The sequence below is a fragment of the Primulina tabacum genome, chromosome 6 (assembly GCF_025594145.1).
Source record: "Primulina tabacum isolate GXHZ01 chromosome 6, ASM2559414v2, whole genome shotgun sequence".
NCBI lineage: Eukaryota > Viridiplantae > Streptophyta > Magnoliopsida > Lamiales > Gesneriaceae > Primulina > Primulina tabacum.
Genome location: NC_134555.1, coordinates 41,899,066 through 41,921,635, shown reverse-complemented (window position 1 = coordinate 41,921,635; position 22,570 = coordinate 41,899,066). Strand labels below are relative to the sequence as shown.

The 22,570-nt window shown below is 33.1% G+C and overlaps 2 protein-coding genes across 3 annotated transcripts; both read right to left on the bottom strand.

Annotated features, from left to right (window-relative positions):
* Positions 1-223: 223 nt before the first annotated feature.
* Positions 224-3,702, bottom strand: LOC142549653 (ACT domain-containing protein ACR1-like). 2 transcript variants are annotated; one of them, XM_075658710.1, is made up of 7 exons: positions 2,732-3,702; positions 2,592-2,637; positions 2,402-2,516; positions 2,227-2,294; positions 1,509-2,153; positions 1,326-1,439; positions 224-796 (listed from the first exon to the last, which is right to left on the bottom strand). In XM_075658710.1, the coding sequence occupies exons 1-7, from the start codon at positions 2,800-2,802 to the stop codon at positions 365-367; spliced, it is 1,491 nt and encodes a 496-aa protein (XP_075514825.1). In that variant the 5' UTR covers positions 2,803-3,702; the 3' UTR covers positions 224-364. The 2 variants fall into 2 exon arrangements, with proteins under 2 accessions (XP_075514825.1, XP_075514827.1); XM_075658712.1 differs by having other exon boundaries at positions 1,326-1,430.
* Positions 3,703-15,624: 11,922 nt separating this feature from the next.
* On the bottom strand, positions 15,625-16,707 carry LOC142548257 (pumilio homolog 12-like). Its single transcript, XM_075656573.1, has 4 exons — positions 16,253-16,707; positions 15,998-16,163; positions 15,753-15,925; positions 15,625-15,668 (listed from the first exon to the last, which is right to left on the bottom strand). Exons 1-3 carry the CDS (start codon positions 16,591-16,593, stop codon positions 15,842-15,844), a joined length of 591 nt encoding a protein of 196 aa, XP_075512688.1. The 5' UTR covers positions 16,594-16,707; the 3' UTR covers positions 15,625-15,668; positions 15,753-15,841.
* Positions 16,708-22,570: the final 5,863 nt, after the last annotated feature.

The window sequence follows — 22,570 nt, the reverse complement described above, 5'->3', positions numbered from 1 at the left end:
AGATGAAATTTTTAAAAGTTACAAACCAATGCTAAAATCAACCAATTTACCAGACGAATTTTAAAAAATGTCTTGCCTATGAACAAAGGCTTGTCAATTAACATTCCATTAATATCAAAATATACACCACAAGAAATCACCAAACTGAATAGCTTCATCAGCAATTCGACCGAATTCAGTAGCAGGATTAGTGGCTGAGGTCTATTCATGTCATACCAAGCCAAATACCAACTTTGTATTTTATTAAAATGACAAAAAATGTTTTATAATGACAAATAATGCGGATTGCTTATTTTTAAAAATAGATACAGTATATTGCGATTTGAGAACAAATTAAGACTTGATTCTGGTACAAAAATTGTCCTCAGAAATAAACCTTGGACTGTCCATTTTTGCATGGCAACTGCCGATCATTAACTGGTGAATGCTCACCTTTTATGGGTCTAAAGTTGCTTGAAAGCCGCTCCAGCTGTTCCCGCAGAAAGTTTCCGAGTGAAAATTGTTGTGTTCTTCCGGTATTGCTTCTAGTCGTTTCTGGGGATGTGGCTTCGGGGGATGATTCAGAAGATGTATTTGAAACAACAATGGAGCCCCCGATTTCTTGAGTCACCATTTCCAGGGTTTCTGGATTTACTTTTTGCCCCGATATGTCTTTCACGTAGAACGTTCCGACCGCGTTTTCGCCACGAGTGCCAATCTCGGCTCTAGTTATTGATAATCCACTCTCCCGGAAAACTCGAGTGACGTCCGATAGCCATCCCGTTCTGTTTCTCACGCAAATATCCAGTCTTAATCCCTGAACAGTTATATCGAGCAAAATAATTGTTAGCATATAGAAAACGATTCAACATAGGTTCGGCTACCACTTAAGAGAATGCATGGCTAATAAGTTTGAGTGATAATTTCGTCTAATAGTTCACATTTTGAGGTTTGAGTTCTTCTTTGAATTCGAAAGAGATGATCTGGAATAAACAACCATTGAGTTAGTATGAGTAATGTAATTCATTTTCACATTACGATTGAATATACACTGGTCAATGATAGGTGAGTATCAATCGTTCAAAGCGGACTAAGGTGGGAATTGTCTTCTTGATTTCCGGCCATATCAATTCCATGTGTGATTGTGGAGTTGATTAATAATTTTGGGAGGCAAAGTACGTAATACGTAAGGATCGCATTTCAGGTTTTGGTTAACATCTTGATGCTTCGTATACATGTAATAATTAAAAAAACTTTTCGTGTAATCCATATATATATGTCAGTAAACATCTAAAGAATGTACGTGGTAGAAAATGCGATATCAAAAGATTTTTTGGACGACATACATGGGAATTTCTCCTTTCTGTGGCAGCAACCAAACACTGAGTAACCCTTAGCCTCTCAGCTTCAGAATCTAAAGTACATCCATTCTCATGTCTTATATAGTACTCCTGCAAGAACTTCAAGTTTTATCCCCTAATGATTCCCCTATTAAAACCAATAAGGTATAAAATCTTACACGTTTTTACCTGGAAAGCAATAGCTTCGTTGGAACTCATCGTTGCATGGAAGACTACATAGTGCAGATCTGTCAAAGTACAAAGTGTGTCGTATAACAACTTAGGCCGATCTCTGCACCTTATCGTCACAGCGGAATATCCATTTTCTTTACACTTGTCAATTTTCACATGCGTGCCTTCACATTCCTTCTTCGTCTTTCCTTCATACTGGTAGACTTGATCAACATCATCATCATCATCATCATTACCACTTCGACAACATGAACAACATTCCTCGTAGTCTCTATCAGCTGCCATCAGCTGGTGAAGCCGTCTCTCTGTGTGGGTTTGACACATAGCCGGGACAGTCAATCTCACGCTACGTCTCTCGTTATTGTAGTGATGGGCTTCGACGACATTCTCAAGTTGCGCCTGCACTTGGGCCACTCGACTAGGGTCCGTGATAGGCCCACCTTTATCGTCTACATAAATAATGCACGCTGCTCGGTTGTTGTGAGTCCATGCCATGGCTGAGGAGACGTCGCATCCTAGCTCGGCCAGCGCAGCTGACATCTCGGACATCAAACCTGGCCTATCTATCCCAGTCATCTCAAGCGCTGTTTGTCCTATCCGTAGTTGCTGGGGCCTGGAAACTCTCCTACTAGCGCAGATGCCCTATAAAATCATCATTCTTTGGTTCTGCCCTATCTACTAATATTGAGCTGATGTATAGTAATCGAAAACCAACCTCATGGATGCGATATCTGACACTTTGGTCCGTGATTTTCCCCCCCTTCTGGTCGGTTACGTGGAAGACTGGAAAGGCACAACATCAATGCAAACAAAAATTTATGCATCCCTGATTCACAACCGTTTAGATTTTCACAAAAGAAAACATTAATGAGTGGATCAATCTAACTTACCATCCATGAGCCAGCCACCATCAGACGAGATGTACGATTTCGAAATAACAAGATCAAGATCCGTCAAAACTTGGACGATCTCCAGCAGCATCCCGTGCTTATTAGTACTGTCAACCTGTGACAATAAAGAAGGAACAGATCAACTAAAAATAGCCTGGAAACCAGGTCTCAAGTTACTAGCAATACTAACCTTCACAAGAGTTAAGCCTGGAAAAGTGTCATTGTCAATACAAACCCTGAAAAGCACAAAGCCAGAACATTGTATAAACAAATCTTGTAATATCGTCCCACATGCAAATACATTCAGAATATAATGCAAGCTACAATAACCTCGGTGGATGTATTCTTTCCATGAGTTCTTCGAATTCAGGATGAATGCTTGGTTTGTAACTAATGTCCATCTTCACAAGATAACTTTTTGGGCAATCAAACACCGTAGAAACTTGTCAAATTGATGAAAGTTAGAAGTGTCAATTAACGTTGTTCTAGCCAAATATATAGATGGAGAAACGTGAAATCTTTTTTTTTTTTTTTTGAGCTAGAGAAACCTGAAATATTGAGATAAGGATTCGATGTATTTCTTGTTTTTCACGTCTTTTTTTCCTAGAAAACAACAGCAATATCCGACTCAATCCTTGTACAATTCCATAGAATTGCGACAAGATTTCTTGAATTGAAAGGAACCCTTCCTCTGAAATTTTTCCAAAATTGACTTGGATTTACAAAATCCAAATAATAAAAGATGGTATTATCCGAAGAGAAGAAACATATATTTACGAAACATATATACTTCTTGAAATATAAGCAATATAGGCAGAGATTGGAATCAATATACACTAAGTTGGCCAAAAACAGTAAAATACATTTGAAGAAACAACGATTTAGATTACTCAACATGAGAAATTTTAAAAAAAAAAAGAAAGAAAGAAAAATCAACGAATTAGAAATGATTTGATTAGTATAATCTAGAAACATGCGTGTTTCCACCTAAAATCCCTGTCAGAAATTTTCAGAGAAATTCATTAGAGAAACAAACCAGGAAACGACTTTAACATCAATCAATCACGAATTACCTCTGAATAGAACTAGGCTGCTCTCGTGGGTGTCACGAAACCAATACTTTTATTGAACATGTGAAATTGAATCCTAAATCAGTTCGCAGGAGAAGTACCCATTCACGTTTGTTTCGATTAGTCAATGGAAAATAGGGTGACGGGGGGATTCACAACTCGAATTTGACACGTCGTACAACATGGAGGTGAGATTACGCAAGAATGCGGCGGCTCGGGTGTATTGATTTAGAGGTGTATTCAATCAATGTAGGAAATTTAATAATTTTTAATGACTTTTCGTATATTTTAAAATTTTAGAAGTGTTCGATCAATACTTTTGAATACTCTATAAAAGTCTAGTTTTATTCGAAATAGACTTTCATTTATTCAACATTGACTTTAAAAACTCTATAAAATTTTAAATGTATTCAAATTTTCAATAGACTTTTAATAACTCCATGAAATGAATTAACATACAAACATTAAAGCATAAGGTAAAACTATAAATCGTCAAAAATTGTCTTTGGTTCAACCCAAAAATTTGGATAGATTGTTAAAACTTTTAACTCATACATAAGTTCTTTCTTTCTCTCTCCGCTCATCGCGTCTCTTCTCTTCTTATCTTCTATCCTTTCATCTATCTCTATCATTTTCTTTAATTTTGAAAATGTATTTTCAGATTTTTTATTTTTTTGACCGATTGTTCATTTAATAATTTTTTTGTTTTAGAATCATATGAAATTTTGTATTCTAGAATTGATTTTGTGATTTTTAATTTATGATTTATAAAAATGAATATAATATTCAATAATAATAAAAGATTATTCAAAAAAAAATAACAACGTTTGATTCTTAATAGTTGAATAATCTCACAACAAACATCATAAAAAATAGAAATTAAGATTTTAAGCTATAATTCATGAATAAAATTTATGATATAATTGATAAAATAATTTGTTTCTTTTGTTGTTTAAAAATTACATTTATTTCTTTATTTTATGACTTTTAATCTTGAAATTCTACAAGTTTATAAAATTAGAATTATCAATATTTTAATAAAATTATTACACTAGATATAATAAAATCATAAAATTTTATTGGCTCATAAAATTGGAAGTAATAATAATTTTTAATAAATAAAATTTAATTTTTTTATTAAAATTTTGACTAAAAATTGATTTTTTTAATTCCTTTTATCATTTTCAATTAATCCTTAAATTATCATATATTTTTATCATTATATCCACATGTTACAGATTAATATAATGAAATATTTTTAAAAATTTACAAATATACATACAAACTCACACATATATATACACATAAAGATTAAATAATTTAACTTTTAAATAAGTAAATTTATTTACTAATATAAAAGTTTAAAAAATATTTTAAACTGAATATGTTAAATATGTCAATTAATTATTAGTTCAAAAAAATTATTAAAAAATAATATGTTGTAATTATATACAAAATCTATAGAACTTTATAGAAAGTTTACAAAAGTCTAAAAAATCTTATAAAAAAGTCTACAAAAATTCACAGAAATCTGTTTGTAATCTTTGAGATTCTGTAAAAGTCAGTAAAGATTTATGAAATCCACAAAAATCTATCATTTAAAAATGGAGTGAGTCTCATGTGAGACCATCTCACGGATCCTAATCTGTGAGATTGGTCAACCCTACCGATATTCACAATAAAAAGTAATACTGTTAGCATAAAAAATAATATTTTTTCATTTATGACCCAAATAAGAGATCCGTCTCACAAATACGACCCGTGAGACCGTCTCACACAAATTTTTGTCTTAAAAATATCATTAAAACTCTTGATTGAATATACCCAACTTAATGATTATTAATGATTTTGTAAATTTTAAAGTTTAGAGGTATTCAAACTTGAATAGGTCTCTTCTGAAACGGTCTCACGAATCTTTATCTGTGAGACGGGTCAACCCTATCGATATTCGCAATAAAAAGTAATACTCTTAGCATAAAAAATAATATTTTTTCATGGATGACCCAAATAAGAGATCTGTCTCACGAAATTGATCCGTGAGACTGTTTTACAAGAGTTTTTGTGTTCAAACTTAAGCATGCTCTATAAAAGTCAAGTGATATTTAAAATATACTAGAAAATTTTGATAAATACATTGATAACTGGGAAATGCCTAAGATAAATAAGGATCAAATTTACAAATACTCCAGATTCCAAATATTTAAATCTGATTTCACAATTAAAACAGAAGAAAGAGATATACAACTTACAAAGCCTTTCGAAACAATCAATCTTTTATCTCAAAATTCATTACGAAAACACATGGATAAAAATTATAGATACATCATATGGTATCAGTAATTGTTTGCCATTCTTGTGCTTTATTTCCTATGGTATCAGAGCCAAGGGGTATGTGTTTATAGAAATTAAATCTGTAAGAAAAAATTTTTAAGTCTAAAAATTTAGGTTCTCTTGAGTGTTTTTGCCTAAGTAAATCTGGGTAGTAAGTCCTTTAAGGCCGTAACCCCTAAGAATTGCTTAGGATTGTAGAGAGAAAATAAATTTCAAGAATAAAAATTTTAATTATGGATTCAATTTTCTCTAGATCTTTCTCTCTAAACTCTAATGCTAAATCTTTTTATGATAATAATAAAATAATTAACACCGAAGAAATAATAATAGAAAATTTTGATAAATACATTGATAACTGGGAAATTCCTAAGATAAATAAGGATCAAATTTACAAATACTCCAGATTCCCGATATTTAAATCTGATTTCACAATTAAAACAGAAGAAAGAGATATACAACTTACAAAGCCTTTTGAAACAATCAATCTTTTATCTCAAAATTCATTACGAAAACACATGGATAAAAATTATAAATACATCCTATGGTATCAGTAATTGTTTCCATTCTTGTGCTTTATTTCCTATGGTATCAGAGCCAGGGGTATGTGTTTATAGAAATTAAATCTGTAAGAAAAAAATTTTAAGTCTAAAAATTTAGGTTCTCTTGAGTGTTTTTGCCTAAGTAAATCTGGGTAGTAAGTCCTTTAAGGCCGTAACCCCTAAGAATTGCTTAGGATTGTAGAGAGAAAATAAATTTCAAGAATAAAAATTTTAATTATGGATTCAATTTTCTCTAGATCTTTCTCTCTAAACTCTAATGCTAAATCTTCTTATGATAATAATAAAATAATTAACACCGAAGAAATAATAATAGAAAATTTTGATAAATACATTGATAACTGGGAAATGCCTAAGATAAATAAGGATCAAATTTACAAATACTCCAGATTTCAAATATTTAAATCTGATTTCACAATTAAAACAGAAGAAAGAGATATACAACTTACAAAGCCTTTTGAAACAATCAATCTTTTATCTCAAAATTCATTACGAAAACACATGGATAAAAATTATAAATACATCCATATAGGATTAGTTCAAGTAGGAATAAAACCCTTAACTAAAGAAGGATTGAATACTTCTATTCTTACTGTTTTAAGAGATGCCAGATTCACAAATTTCGAAGATTCATTATTAAATTCTGTTGAATCCAGTCTATGTACTGGACCAATCTCTTTTGATTGTTATCCAAACTTCTCAGTATACCTAAACGATAAAAACATTTTAAAATCCTTAGTTTTACAAATAAAAAAACTCATAATTATAATATGCTTAAAGGATCAATACCGGTTGCTGTTATTTTTAGAATTCATTACAAGGCTATGAATTCTGCCTTTGCTACAAAAGTTAAATATCATAGTAAGAAAGGTGAAACCCTTTTACTATAAACAGATTTAGGAAAATCCAATACTGTTATTCCGAAACCAATTCAATGGAAAGATATAACACTTTCTGAAGAATGGATCTTAGAAGGTGCTGTTAACCCAGAACCTATAGGACATAAAGAAACAAATACCCAATTAAAAGAAATAACTCAATACGCAAATGAAAAAGTCAAACTCTCATTTAATAGAAAATCTGGTAGTAGCAGTAGATATGATGATTCTTCTATTACTGATACCATAGATTTAGGAAGAATATCACAAATCCCTTCAGTCATAAACATTCCTTATAAAACACAACCTAGATATTCTACCTCAGATTTACCCAATTCAGTTTTAAGAAATGTAGACTACGCCTCTGAAATTCCTAGACCAGTCTATACGAAAATAAAAGAAGAAAGCTCTCAAAAACAATTTCATACTTCATAATCTTATCAAGAACCAACTAGTCCAACATTCTCTGCTATCACAGAAAACATTACTAATGAATTAAATGTTATAGAAAAAGACTTTTAAATAAATAAAAAAAATTTGCATGATGATTTTTATGCCAAACATAACCTGGGAAAAAGATTATGGTTTTTTCAACAATTTATAGATTCTAGAAAATATATTCAAGAAAAATTCTATGAATTTGTAGAAACAAATAAAATACATATTCTATTTTTTGACTGGTTTGAAATATATGCTTCTCAAAATTCATTAAATTATCCCTTTTCCAAAAGAGTAAATCATATTACGATAAGAAATAAAACACAAGAATGTCAAACAATTACTGATACTAGGATAATCCAATCTAATCATCCTCCTTTACAAGGAATTAAAATAAATATACAAAATCAACAAATCGAAGCTATTCCAGAAAATGATAAGGTCAACATAAAAAATATTATAACACAAAATAATTTCACGAATGTTAATTTAAATACCATAGGAAAGCAATTAGATAAATTAGAAAAACATTTACAAAAACAACCAATAATAAACATTGAAAACATTGATAATAAACTTAAAAATCCCGTCTTTAAGCCTTACCAAATATCTAAACCTAGTGTAAAAAATATTCAAGACAATAAGTCTGAATTTATAAAAAATATTCAAGATCAATTAAGTAGAATAATGGCAACAACTAATAGTTCTAATGAAACCATGAATCAGACTGCTCCGGATACACCTTCTTCCATCTCTAGAATAAATACTTTAAGTCAAGAATCTGATACTAGTGAAACCATAGAACAATTCCAAAATTCTACAAATATCAATAAAATAAGTTGGGACCAATCCCTACAAATTATCCCTGCTCCTGATTTAGGAGTAGTAAAACCAATAACCCAACCAAGTTTTAAGGCATCTTCAGTCTACAATTGGAATATAGACGGAATGACAGAATATAACATCTTAAATTTATTACAACAAATTACTATGGCTGCAAATGCCTATAAAACCCAAATTGGGACTCATGATAAAACTATTGCTGAACTCCTCATAGCAGGATTCTCAGGTCAAATAAAAGGTGGTGGGATTACTATCTCACAAATCAACAACAAGAAGATATTTTAAACTCTATAAAAACAGATGAAGAAGGAATACCAATTCTAGATGAAAATGGTAATCCACAACAAGATGCTGTAGCAACTTTAATATTAACAATTTCCTTACATTTTATTGGAGATCCTTCACATTTAAAAGATAAAAATGCAGAACTCCTATCAAATCTAAAATGTAAAAAATTAAGTAATTTTCAATGGTATAAAAACATTTTTTTAACTAGATAATGCTTAGAGAAGATTCTAATCAACTTTTTTGGAAAGAAAAATTCCTTGCAGGATTACCAACTCTTCTAGGAGATAAGGTAAGAAATAAAAGTAGAGAAAACAGTGGAAAACAAATTATAGCCTATAATGAATACACTTATGGTCAATTAATTAGTCTAACCCAACAAGAAGGATTAAAAATATGCCAAGATTTAAAGTTGCAAAAACATTTAAAATGAAAATGAAAAGAACAAAGCAAGAATTGGGAACTTTTTGTAATCAATTTGATATAAATACTAAAAAATCATCCTCATCAAAAAGCACATAAAATTGTCAAAAAATACATAAAAAAAACCCTATAAGAAAAACTTTAGAAGAAATCAAAAAGATAATTTTAACCCGAAAGAATATTTTTACAAAAAACCAAGAAGAAAATCATTTAGGAAATTTAAAAATAACAAGCCAAAATTCAAAAAATCCTTCAAAGATATTGAATGTTATAGATGCCATAAGAAAGGACATACATCAAATTATTGTAGGTTAAATAGGAAATTAAATGAATTAGAATTAGAAGAAGAAATATTAAATAAAATTTCTAACCTCTTAATTGATTCTTCTGAAGGAAATTCAGAAACTGAAAACTCTACCAAAACTGACGAATCATTAGTAGATGAACAAATCATAACTAGTAGTGAATCTGAAAAACAAATTAATATGCTCACTAAAGATCAATCACTTCTTTTAGATATATTGAAAAATATTAATGATCCAACAATTCAAAAAGAATATCTAGAAAAAATTCTAAAATCTTTAAATGATAAAGAAGAAAATAAAAAATTTCCAAGTACATCAAAAAACACATACGATTTAACTAAAATATTAGAAAAAAGAAAAAAAGAAAAGGGGATCACAATCCAAGACTTACAAAAAGATATAAAAGAAATAAAATTAGAAATAAGAGAATTAAAAGAAAAACAGATTCAAAATTCTGAAGCAATAAAACTAATCCTACAAAATATAACATTGAAAGTTCTTCAGAAACAGAAAATGATGAAACCCAAAAGGTTGAAAATATTGAAAAAATTCCTGAAGATTTTCTTTTTTTTTTAAGAGAAATAACTTCTAGAAAATACATCTTAAAAATAAATATAGTATTTTCAGAAAATTTCAAAATGAATACGATAGCCTTATTTGATACTGATGCAGACTTAAACTGTATCAAATCAGAAATAGTACCTACTGAATTCCAACAAAAAACACAAGAAAACTTTCAGCTGCTAATAATTCAAGATTAAATGTAAATTCAAAAACAGACACATCAATAATAAATAATGATATTTTCATAAAAACCACTTTTGTTTTAGTTAATGATATTCATCACACTGTAATATTAGGAACTCCTTTTATAAGTTTAATTACCCCATATAAAGTTAACAATGACTCTATTTCTTTTAGATTCAATCATAAAAAATTAAAATTTGAATTTCTAGAAAAACCTCGGACTAGAAACCTTAACTTAATAAAAGCATGTTCAATTTATGAAAATAATATTAATACCATAATACAAGGGAAGACTTTTCAATTAGAAAATCTTAAAAAAAGATATTTCTTTAAAAAGAATACAAAACCAAATAGAAACAAAAGAAATTCAAAATAAAATTCAAAAATTCCAAAAAATATTAGAAACAGAAGTCTGTTCAGAAATTCCTAATGCTTTTTGGAATAGAAAACAACATATTGTTGATCTTCCCTACGAAGAAGATTTCAATGATAGACAAATACCAACTAAAGCTAGACCAATCCAAATGAATTTTAAATTAGAAGAACATTGTAAAAAAGAAATTCAAGATTTAGAGAAAAAAGGATAAAAAGCCTGTTCAAACTTCTACCGAACCAGCAAAAACCAAAACCTGGTATGACATCGTTACAAAGGAAGAAGAAGAGGAACTTAAAGATACTGCACAATCAAAGCCGCAGGTAAGTGATGATTTGGAGAAAAGACTCAAATTCCTTGAATCCTTTCTCCAAACACCTGAAAATAAAAATGTCTTTGCCAAAACCCAGGCAAGTGAAAGCTCCGACAAGAAAACCCCTAAAGAAATTCTTACCAAAAATTCCTTCCAAACTGTTTCATTTTCCGATAATTCTTCTTATCACACCATAAATTCCCAGCTTGTTCTCACACAACCACCATTAAACCCGCCTTCTGATTACTTTGAGAAAATTAATTGGCAAAATATAATACATGTTGAACTAGGATCCCATGAAAAAGATCCCTTTGAAACACTTCAAAAATACTTTGGAAATGGACGATATTATAAACCTTGGGATAAAAATAAGACCCCTTATTTCTACCAAACAATTTTGGAAACTACTGACTCCGCATTGTTTAAAAACTTCTTCTTGGACCAAAGCCATGATGATCCTGCTTGTTCCACCTGCAAAATCCTAAAAGTCATTGCTCCAATTGACTGGGGCTATGATTTTTCAAAACCTATACTATTTCCAGAAAAATATAAATAAGCATCATTTTTTGAGATATCTTTTAATTACTGAGACTATCAACAGGCTTGGTACAATTCTTTCTTAATTCAAAACCAGAAACACAAGCATACCTGGTTATTCTATTTTGATACCAAGATTTGCAATACCAAAAAATTTCCAACCTGGTGGTACACATGGTGGGAATATTTTGGCTCCTCCTATGAGATCCTCAAACACCCTGTCCAAAATTCCTTTAATCTTTTTAGAACCCAATGTGCCCCGACTGCAGAAGAAAAACAATTCCATCCTCTTGCCCTTTTTTGCATGAAATTTTATCTTCCTTGGGTCCTTTCCTGGATTGTTGAATTTTCAGACGAAAAATTTTTACAAATTAAGAGAAGATTTAAGGTCAAATGGTGGGACAAATTTAAGATTCCTCCAAGCCTTACAGCCACCAATGTTCAAGCTTGGATTACCAATGACAAAAATACAAGAGTCCCAACTCAAAAACCGCTTTATAGGATTCCACCAAGACAACAGACAGAATTCCTGGCACAAAAATCCCAAATGACGGCAATGCTTGCAGCGGCCAAAACTCCTGAAGAAATGCAAGCTATACTAATGAAATTCTCACCTGGACCTTCAAGTAAGTCAAAATCCTCTGATGATTCGCTTAACCTGGAAGAAGATGATCTCCTTGGACCAGACGACCAAGGACCAATATTTGGAAATAGTGGTGTATAAATATTTGTATTAGATTGTATGACATTGTATTTGTATTTGTATTATTGTATTTGTATTTTTATTGTTATGTACATTTTCATGTGTTAAAAAAAATTCCGAAAATACCCCCAAAAAAGTATATAAAAGGGGATATAACCTCAGTATTGAGGCACCGAAAAAACTTTACCACCCTCTACCCATACCTCTCTCTATCCTTCACTCTCTCTCTCTCTCCTCATTTCCAGATCCAAATTCCTTTAACCATTACCCAGAAATCCGAAACCCTTTTTGATTTGTATCTTCCATTTATGTAAAGTTATTTGATTCCGAAGGTTAGTAATAAAATCTTTTTTAAATTCTGGTATTCTTAAGATATATATATATATATATATATATTATATTGTATCTACGGCTGGTTAAACCGCATATTTCTTTAATGATTCATGGAGTTCTTTGCAAAAGTATGCTCTGTATATAGATCCCTTAAAGGTTTATATGCATCAGAAACTGGAGGAACCACGGCCTTAAAGAATTTTAATTTCTGCAATTTGTAGATCTCTTTAATAAAGGAACCATCTTAGTTTACTTTATTGCATATATAAATTCCTATATTCGTGGTTTTCCTTCACTATGGAACCATAGTTGTTCTAAGTTATTTTATATTCTGAATTATTTTTCTGGTATCATTTCCGCATCATTCCGTTTTATTTCCTATGGTATCAGAGCCAGGGGGTATGTGTTTATAGAAATTAAATCCGTAAGAATTTATTTCTGTTAAATGAGAGTTTGACTTTTCCATTTGCGTATTGAGTTATTTCTTTTAATTGGGTATTTGTTTCTTTATGTCCTATAGGTTCTGGGGTATTTTATTTCCTATGGTATAGAGTTTTAAAAAGTAAAATGGTGTTCAACATTGACTTTTAAAAACTATATAAAAGTCTAGATGTATTCAAAATTTCAATAGAATTTTAATAACTCGATGTAGTTCATTAGCATACAAACAAAGTACAACTAAAAATTACCTTTAATTCAACCCAAATATTTAGATGAATTTTTAAAACTTCTAACTCATACAATATATATTTCCTTTTCTCTCTAACCTCACAGAACCTATCTTCTCTTCTTGTCTTCTCTCCTCTAATATATCTTTACCGCTCTCTTTAATTTTCAAAATATATCTCTATATACATTTTCATTTTTCTTTTTAGATTTTTCATTTTTTAGGTTGATTGCTCATTTAATATTTTTTTATTTTAATATCATAGAAAATTTTGAATTCTATAATTGATTGACTGATTTTTAATTTATGATTTATACAAATAAATGTAATATTCGATAATAATAAAATATGATCCTAAAAAATAATGCGGTTTAATTCTTAATAGTTAAATATTATCACAACAAATATGATAAAAAAATAAAATAAAAATTAAGATTTTAAGCTATAATTTATAAAGAAATTTTATTACGTAATTGATAAAATAATTTGTTTATTTTGTTGTTTAATTTTTTTTAAAAAAAATTTTGTGACTTCTATTCTTGAAATTCTACAAGGTTTGTAATTATAATTATGAATTTTTTAAATAAAATTATTACACTAGATATAAGAAAATCATAAAATTTTACTTGCTCATAGAACGGAAAGTAATAGCAATTTTTTAATAATTAAAATTAAAATTTTATTAACTTTTTGACAAAAATATATATATGTTATCACTTTAAAAAGAAGGTTACAAATTAATACAGTTACGCATTTTTAAAAATTTACAAACATAAATACAAACACACATATATACCAGTGTTCTAAAAAACGGTAAGCGGTACTTTGGCAGCCACTCACTGCCAAGCGCCTAGGTCCTTAGGCGGTTGTCAAGACGTTGCTTAGGCGATTTTTATCTTTTTAACTAAATATTTAAATTTTCTTGTTTATCTCTATTTTTTTCAATAATTTATCTATAGATTCTAACTCAAAATTAATGACATATTCTCCTCTTTATCCGAAACAAATTGATTGAAAAATATGAAACAATTTCAAAAAAATTAAAAAAATTCTATATATTATATTTGGCAGCCGCCTAGGCAGATCTAAAAATCAAGACGATTGGTGACCACTCAGCGCCTAGACGCCTCTTAGGCGGTCCTATACTGCGCCTTTTATAGCACTGATATATACACATATACATGTAATTATTAAATTATTTAACTTTTAAATAAGTAAAATTTTTAAATAATATAAATTTCAAAAAACTATTTCAAACTGAATATGTTATCTATGTTAATTAATTATTTGTTTAAAAAATCTTGCAAAAAAATCTATAAGAATCAAAATAAATTTGTTTGAAATTATGTGAGATTCTATAAAAGTCAATAATAATATGTCAGATACAAAAAATCTATTATTTAAAAAAAATCATTAAAACTATAGATCGAATATATCCCACTTAATTTGAGCAAAAACGTGGGAGATAAAAATCATTTGGGGCGCTGAGAATCGTCCGCTTATATTGCGCAGTGAAACTCAACAACTTGAAGAGGTTTTGTCGTTTAAGGAAAGAGGTTTTCGGATGTAAAAGATTAGACCATATATGTGGTTTGTTCATGCAATTTTGAATGGCTCAGAATTTTTTTTATGTGGTTTGTTCATGCAATTTTGAATGGCTCAGAATTTTTTTTTAAAAAAAAGGTTAAATATTTTTTAGAATATTATATTAGGTTCCTTCGTTCTTATATATGAAATCTATCATAATTAACGACAAAAACAATGAATTTAATCTTTAAGTAGTCATGTTCAAACTCTTTAATATTATAAATGAAGGAAACAAATGTACAATATTATCTTATCTGATGGAATATAATAATTTAAAAAATCAATAAAAGCTAGCTGATCTATCCAAATCAATCATTATGATATATCATATTTATCTTCCATAGCCATAAAACTTTGTTTTCTAATACCTGCAAGACTGTAATTTAATTCAGTAGCATAGTAAGGGAAAAATGTAAGTATCAAACATCATAGAACACAAAAAAAAAAAAAAAACAGACAAACGAGGTCATATGCATAGCAGGGACAGGGTCTCCGAGCAGAAAGGAAGCCATATTTCTCGCCAATCAGACATGATTGAACTTTTTATAATCATCTAGCAGATCAGAGTACCGGCAAATCAGACGATCCAAAGTCTTGCGAACGATTTCCTGCAAGATCGTTATAACGTTGTATCAACCTTAAATTCTGTTTATGCGAGCTAGCTAGACTGTAAATAAAGAAATAAAGATGAGCGTTGAATTGGTACGTCAGAGTATGTCTTGGCGGATTGAATAACAGAGTAGCCATAAGGATCTACTAGGACGCTCAAGAAATTAGGACCCTTGATAATACGGTTGGCGATTTGAGATGTTGGATTTTGAATAACAGAGTAGCCATAAGGATCTCCAATTCTATTACATGCTGCAGTACACGATTCCTGAAACCAGAAAAATGTTGGATTTTGGATTTTATATGGAAAATTGTAAGTGGGATGTAAAATGAAATGTGCGTGTATCTGTACCCGAACTGGTCCATAGACAGTTTGGCTGCTTCTATCGTTATTGCTGAGAGAATTCGCTATCGGCCGTGGCTATTTGGTATAGAGACTTTTTATATGATGACTTGCAGAAGGCAGGATCCATATTTGTCTTTGGCTATTTCCAAACAATTATCAGCTATCACATTGACTATTGGCTGCGAAAAGCGAAAGTATTGTTATAGATATGGCGAATTCAAAAATATGGGATGAAATTTAGTAGCAAATACTTCAGTTTCGTCTGCGGGGGCAGGGAAGATATTGAAGCAACGGCCAATAACGCGAGAACCAAACTGGTGGTTTACGAGCGGAACCATGAAGTAAGTGAAGAACCATATCATGTGAAATATTTGCTTCGGTGTCATGAGACCGATAAATTCCTGCATAGACTCAGATCTGGAAAGAAACACGAAATTCCTGAAATCAAGTTATTACACTCAACTTCAAGGAGGTGTTCAAGGTTACAGAAACACGAAAATTCATACCCTTGAGAGTCGAGACAGACATCCACGAGTAAACGGACATCAGCAGTGGCAGAAGAAACCAACTGTGCCATCTGTTCTTTGTCCAAGACTTCGTAAAGTTTTTGAAGGAAATCGCTACCTAATGGACTTAACATCAACACACATATGTGATCTTTCACCTCTGAAAAGATAATATGGATGTCTTCCAGTTTCCTTTCTCGGAGCTTCTGATGCAAGAACTCGCAACCGTATGGATCCATTGCTTCCGAAAGCAGCTTGCCCTTCAAATCTTCTAAAGAAGAAACAGATGGTGGACCATTGGTTGGCCTGTCTCCTAGGGCCGAAGTGTTATCGTCACCCATCGGAAACCTATGAACACCGGACGGATCGATTTCCGGATGGAGAGGGAAGTTTTCACGTGATTTGGCTGGATTTCATCGCGCGTATAAACAAAAGAACGAATGAATCTTCACAAAAAGATTTTGATGGGATTTGGTAAAATTCCCATTGTTGGGAATTAAACTATCAAAGATCAAACTAATTTGAGAGAAAAATCAATATATTCAATTCATAGATTTAATTTACAGAAAGAAATAAAAACTCTCAGATATCACAGCACTCTCAATCTCCTCTACTTGGGATTAGGATTCCTCAACTGGGAATGGGATGATTTAAACAACGAGCTGAAGCCTCTATTTATAGAGGATATTCTGCACATGTTAATTGGTGTGAATGGACGATGACAGCCATTGGAGAATCAACAATGGCTGCACCTACCGTGGACCTTCTAGATGGTGGCTGGAGATTTCCAATTTGAGTTCTTCAATTCTCCCCCTCCAGCCATATCCAAAACAAGCATTCCAGCTATGTCTCTGCATATCTCTAACTTTTCTCGCGTTACCACTTTTGTCAACATATCTGCTGGATTCTCCTTCGTATGAATCTTAACTAGTCTCAACAGTTTTCGATCCGTAACTTCACGTATCCAATGATATCGAATATCAACATGCTTTGTACGGGAATGGTACATGGAGTTCTTGCTTAAGTCGAGAGCACTTTGACTGTCACAATGTACCTTGTACTCTTTCTGCTTGATTCCAAGTTCTTGAAGATATCGCTTTAGCCACAACATTTCTTTCCCAGCTTCAGCGACAACAATATATTCTGCTTCTGTTGTGGATAAAGCAACACACTTCTGCAGTCGTGACTGCCATGAGACAGCTCCCCCCGCGAAAGTGTAGATATATCGTGAAGTAGATTTGCTACTATCAATATCTCCGGCCATATCTGCATCCGTATAGCCCTCCAATATTGGATCAGCTCCCCCGTAACAAAGACATAATTTAGTAGTACCCTTTAGATACCTGAGAATCCACTTTACTGCCTCCCAATGCTGCTTCCCAGGGTTGGAGAGAAAACGACTCACCTTTCCCACTGCATGAGCAATATCTGGCCTTGTGCATACCATTGCATACATCAAACTTCCAACAACTGAAGAATATGGTATTGATGACATTTCCCCGATCTCTTTCTTGGATAAAGGACATGCACTCTTGCTCATCTTGAAATGATTGGCAATTGGAATGCTGACTGGTTTGGCGTTGTTCATGTTGAACCTCTCGAGCACACGTTCAATGTACTTCTCCTGAGATAACCATAACCGTTGGTTGTTTCTGTCTCGAACAATCTGCATTCCCAAAATCTGTTGAGCTGGTCCTAAGTCCTTCATTTCAAAAAACTTAGAGAGTTCATTCTTCAACTGACTAATCTTCGTTGCATCCTTTCCCACGATCATAATATCGTCTACATAAAGTAGAAGAGCAACGAAACTCCCGTCTGAAAATTTCTGAATGTAAACACACTCATCTGCAGCAGTTTTCTTATAGCCTTGACTTGCCATGCATGAGTCAAACTTCTTGTACCACTGCCTTGGTGCCTGCTTTAGACCGTACAAGCTTTTCTTAAGCTTGCAAACGAGGTTATCACCTGAAACCTCAAAACCTTCTGGCTGCTCCATATAGATTTCTTCTTTTAAATCTCCGTGAAGAAAAGCTGTCTTCACGTCCATCTGTTCAAGCTCCAAGTTCATACTTGCTACCAAGCCAAGTATAACTCGGATTGACGTCATCTTGACTACTGGTGAAAATATCTCATCAAAGTCAATTCCTTTCTTCTGTTGGAATCCTTTGACTACCAATCGTGCTTTGTATTTCACCACTTGTCCGCTGCCATCTTTCTTCATCTTGAACACCCATTTGTTTCTTAGTGCCTTCTTCCATTTTGGAAGTTCTACGATCTCATAAGTGTGATTCTTCTGCAGAGATTCCATCTCATCTTGCATTGCTGACAACCATGTTTCTTTGTCCTTATGAGATATTGCTTCTTGGAAACTCTCTGGTTCTCCATCTTCAGTAAGCAGAAGGTACTCGGATTCCGTATATCTTCTAGATGGAATCTGTCCTAGTTCAGACCTACGAACTTCTGGAATAGTCTGAGAAGATTCACCATCATCTGGGCCTTGTGATGATCCTGGAACATCTGGTGGAGTGGGTTGTGGCTCCCCCTGCTCAACACCCCTTTCTTCCTCAGCTTCTGCTTCTGGCATGTATTCTGTCACTATATCGAACGGGTTTAGTGCTGCATCTGAATTTAGAGCACCAACATTTGACTTCTGAGACATTGTAGGTTTTTCAATGTCTTCTATTGTCTGGCTTTCATGGAACACAATGTCCCTGCTTCTGATCACCTTTTTTTTCTTTGGATCCCATAGTCTGTATCCAAATTCTTCATCTCCATAGCCAATGAAAATGCATGGAGTGGTCCTTGCATCAAGCTTTTGTCTGAGCTCCTTGGATACATGTGCGTACGCCAAACATCCAAATACTCTTAAGTGTGAGTATGATGGATCCTTTCCAGACCACAGTTTCTCTGGAACTTCAAAATTCAGTGGTACTGATGGTGATCTGTTGATCAGGTAACAGGCGGTTCTGACTGCTTCTCCCCAGAATGACTTTGGCAGTTTAGCCATACTGAGCATACTCCGAACACGTTCCATGATTGTCCGGTTCATTCTTTCGGCTACACCGTTGTGTTGAGGGGTGCGAGGGACCGTCTTCTCATGTCGAATGCCGTATGTTTTGCAATATGCATCGAACACCTTGGAAGTGTATTCGCCTCCATTATCTGACCGGAGACACTTCCAATATCTTCCCAGTCTCACGTTCTACCATGACATGAAACATTTTGAAGTATTCGAATACCAAGTCCTTCGTTTTCAGGAAATAGACCCACACCTTTCGAGAAGCATCATCAATGAAAGTCAGAAAATATTTATTTCCGCCTAGTGATTCATCCTCCAAGGGACCGCAAACGTCAGAGTGTAACAGACTGAGCAACTCTGATCTTCTCGTTGAATAGGAACTGAATGAGACTCTGTGCTGCTTACCAAATAGACAATGAATGCAAGGATCTGGCGCAGCATTTTTGTCAACGATGATAAGCTCTTTCTTTATTAGGGTAGACAACCCTTTCTCACTCATATGGCCGAGTCTCTGGTGCCACAAATTTTGAGAACCCTTCTTCTCAGCTACGTTGAGGGTGTCTGTACATATCTTCATGTGAGTCTTGTACAGTATGCCACAAATGTGTCCTCGAGCGACTATCAAAGCACCCTTTGACATCTTCCATGTGCCATTGCTGAAATGATTATCATAGCCCTGGTTGTCAAGGGCTATTCCAGAAAGAAGATTGAGCCGAAGATCTGGCACATGTCTGACATCCTTCAAAGTGATTGTACTTCCAACACTTGTCTTTATTTGGATATCTCCAATTCCTACAATCCCAGAGGAACTGGAATTTCCCATCTTCACTGCTCCAAAGTCACCAGCTTTGTATGTCATGAAGTATTCCTTGTGCGAAGTCACGTGGTAGGAAGCTGCAGTATCTACCACCCATTCTGTGTCTTCTTTTGAAACGTGAAGGCATGTCTCATTATGGGTCGAACAGAACGCTACATCTCCAGGAATGATGACTAGCGTTTCTCCACCCTTGTTCTTCGACTGGGAACTGCTCTGGCCTTGCTCCTCTAGCCATTTGTAGCAATTCTTCTTCATATGACCCTCTATTCCACAGTGATGACATTTATACGAAGGTTTTCTGCCATCGGTGGATCTGCCTCTGCTTTTGCTTCTGCTTCTCCATTTGCCTTTACCCCTTTGTTGTTTCTCTTGTTGTCTTCCTCGGGGCTCTGTGACAAGGGCATGAGTCTGGTCTGTGCTCATATCCTTTCTCCTGGCCTCCTCGTTGAACAGGGCATCCTTAACCATGGACATGGTTTGTTTGCCATCTGGAGCCGAGTTGCTGAGAGAAACTACAAGTGTTTCCCAGCTATTAGGAAGCGAACTGAGAAGTAGGAGTGCCTGCATCTCATCTCCAAGCGGCATCTCTACAGACGATAATTGATTTACCAGACTCTGGTACTCACTGGTATGCTCGGCAACAGAAGTTCCACTTTTGAACTTCATATTGACTAACCGCCTCATCAACAGGGCTTTATTCTGAGCGGTCTTGGCCTGGTACATGTCCTCCAGCTTCTTCCAGAGAGCATATGCGTCTGTCTCCTGTGCAACATGGTGGAAGACACTATGATCAATCCATTGTCGGATTTGACCAATAGATTTTTGGTTTAATTTCCTCCACTCTGACGCTTTGGTTGGATCAGGATTTTCACCTTTCAATTCTACGGGATCGAACAAATCTTTACAGCTGAGGAGATCTTCCATCCGAGGTTTCCACAGCGTGTAGTTGGTTGCCGTGAGCATAATCATAGCTCCAGAATATGATGTTGACTCTTCTGTGGTCATCTTCAATATTTATTTATCAAAATAGGAGCTGAATCTCGTAAAACGGAGTGCACCGTTGTGTCCGGAACGGCCGAAAATGGTGGAATAAGCACTTCGGGGTCAGAAATTCTATTGCTGAAAATTTTGGGATCACTATATAACTTTCTGATAGTTCAGGGGTCTCTAAGTCATTACCAAAAGTTCAGGGGCCATTCTGTACTTTAGGAAAGATAAAGGACCATTTTGAAACGAGCAGAAAATATAAGGACCAAAATGCAATTTTCAGAAAATTGAATAGTGCTGATGACGTGGCACTGACTGGACGCTTACGTGGCAATGACGTGGCGCTGACTGTTCATCATCTTCTTCGTAAAGAACTTTTGAAAAATCACAGAAAATTCGTTTGATGTCCGATTTTCGATCTGAAAATACCAGTAGACTCGTGGGAACGAGAGCTACGTCGTGGTATAATCAAAACAAGATTTCAGACACTTTCACGAAATCGAATTTTTCACAGAGAGCTCTCCTTTGATGGATAATACCTCTAACCAGGCTCTGATACCACTTGTTGGGAATTAAACTATCAAAGATCAAACTAATTTGAGAGAAAAATCAATCTATTCAATTCATAGATTTAATTTACAGAAAGAAATAAAAACTCTCAGATATCACAGCACTCTCAATCTCCTCTACTTGGGATTAGGATTCCTCAACTGGGAATGGGATGATTTAAACAACGAGCTGAAGCCTCTATTTATAGAGGATATTCTGCACATGTTAATTGGTGTGAATGGACGATGGCAGCCATTGGAGAATCAACAATGGCTGCACCTACCGTGGACCTTCTAGATGGTGGCTGGAGATTTCCAATTTGAGTTCTTCAATTCTCCCCCTCCAGCCATATCCAAAACAAGCATTCCAGCTATGTCTCTGCATAGCTCTAACTTTTCTCGCGTTACCACTTTTGTCAACATATCTGCTGGATTCTCCTTCGTATGAATCTTAACTAGTCTCAACAGTTTTCGATCCGTAACTTCACGTATCCAATGATATCGAATATCACCCATAATAAATATTTTTTATTTTTATTTTTCTATCATCTTTATATAGCTTTGTAAGATTCAATGACAGATTTATTTATTTTCTATTTTTCATATTTGATTCTAGAGATCTTCTCTCGTAATTGTCATGAATATTGAACGATTTTTTATTCAATAATATTTTATTTTTATGTTTATAAAATTAAGATGTTGTTAAATATTTAATTTTGAAATAATTTATTTCGTAGAATTTAAATTTGAATATTTAGATTTAATGTTTGATTATTTTATTTTAATAATTTATTTTGTGTTCACCGACAATAGTTAATTAATTATATAAAAATTTATATAATTTGTATAACACAAATATATAATTGAAATTGTATATGAAAAAATATGATAAGATTAATTTATTTTTTTGGTTTTTTAATAATGTGAATAATATGTTTGAAAAAATG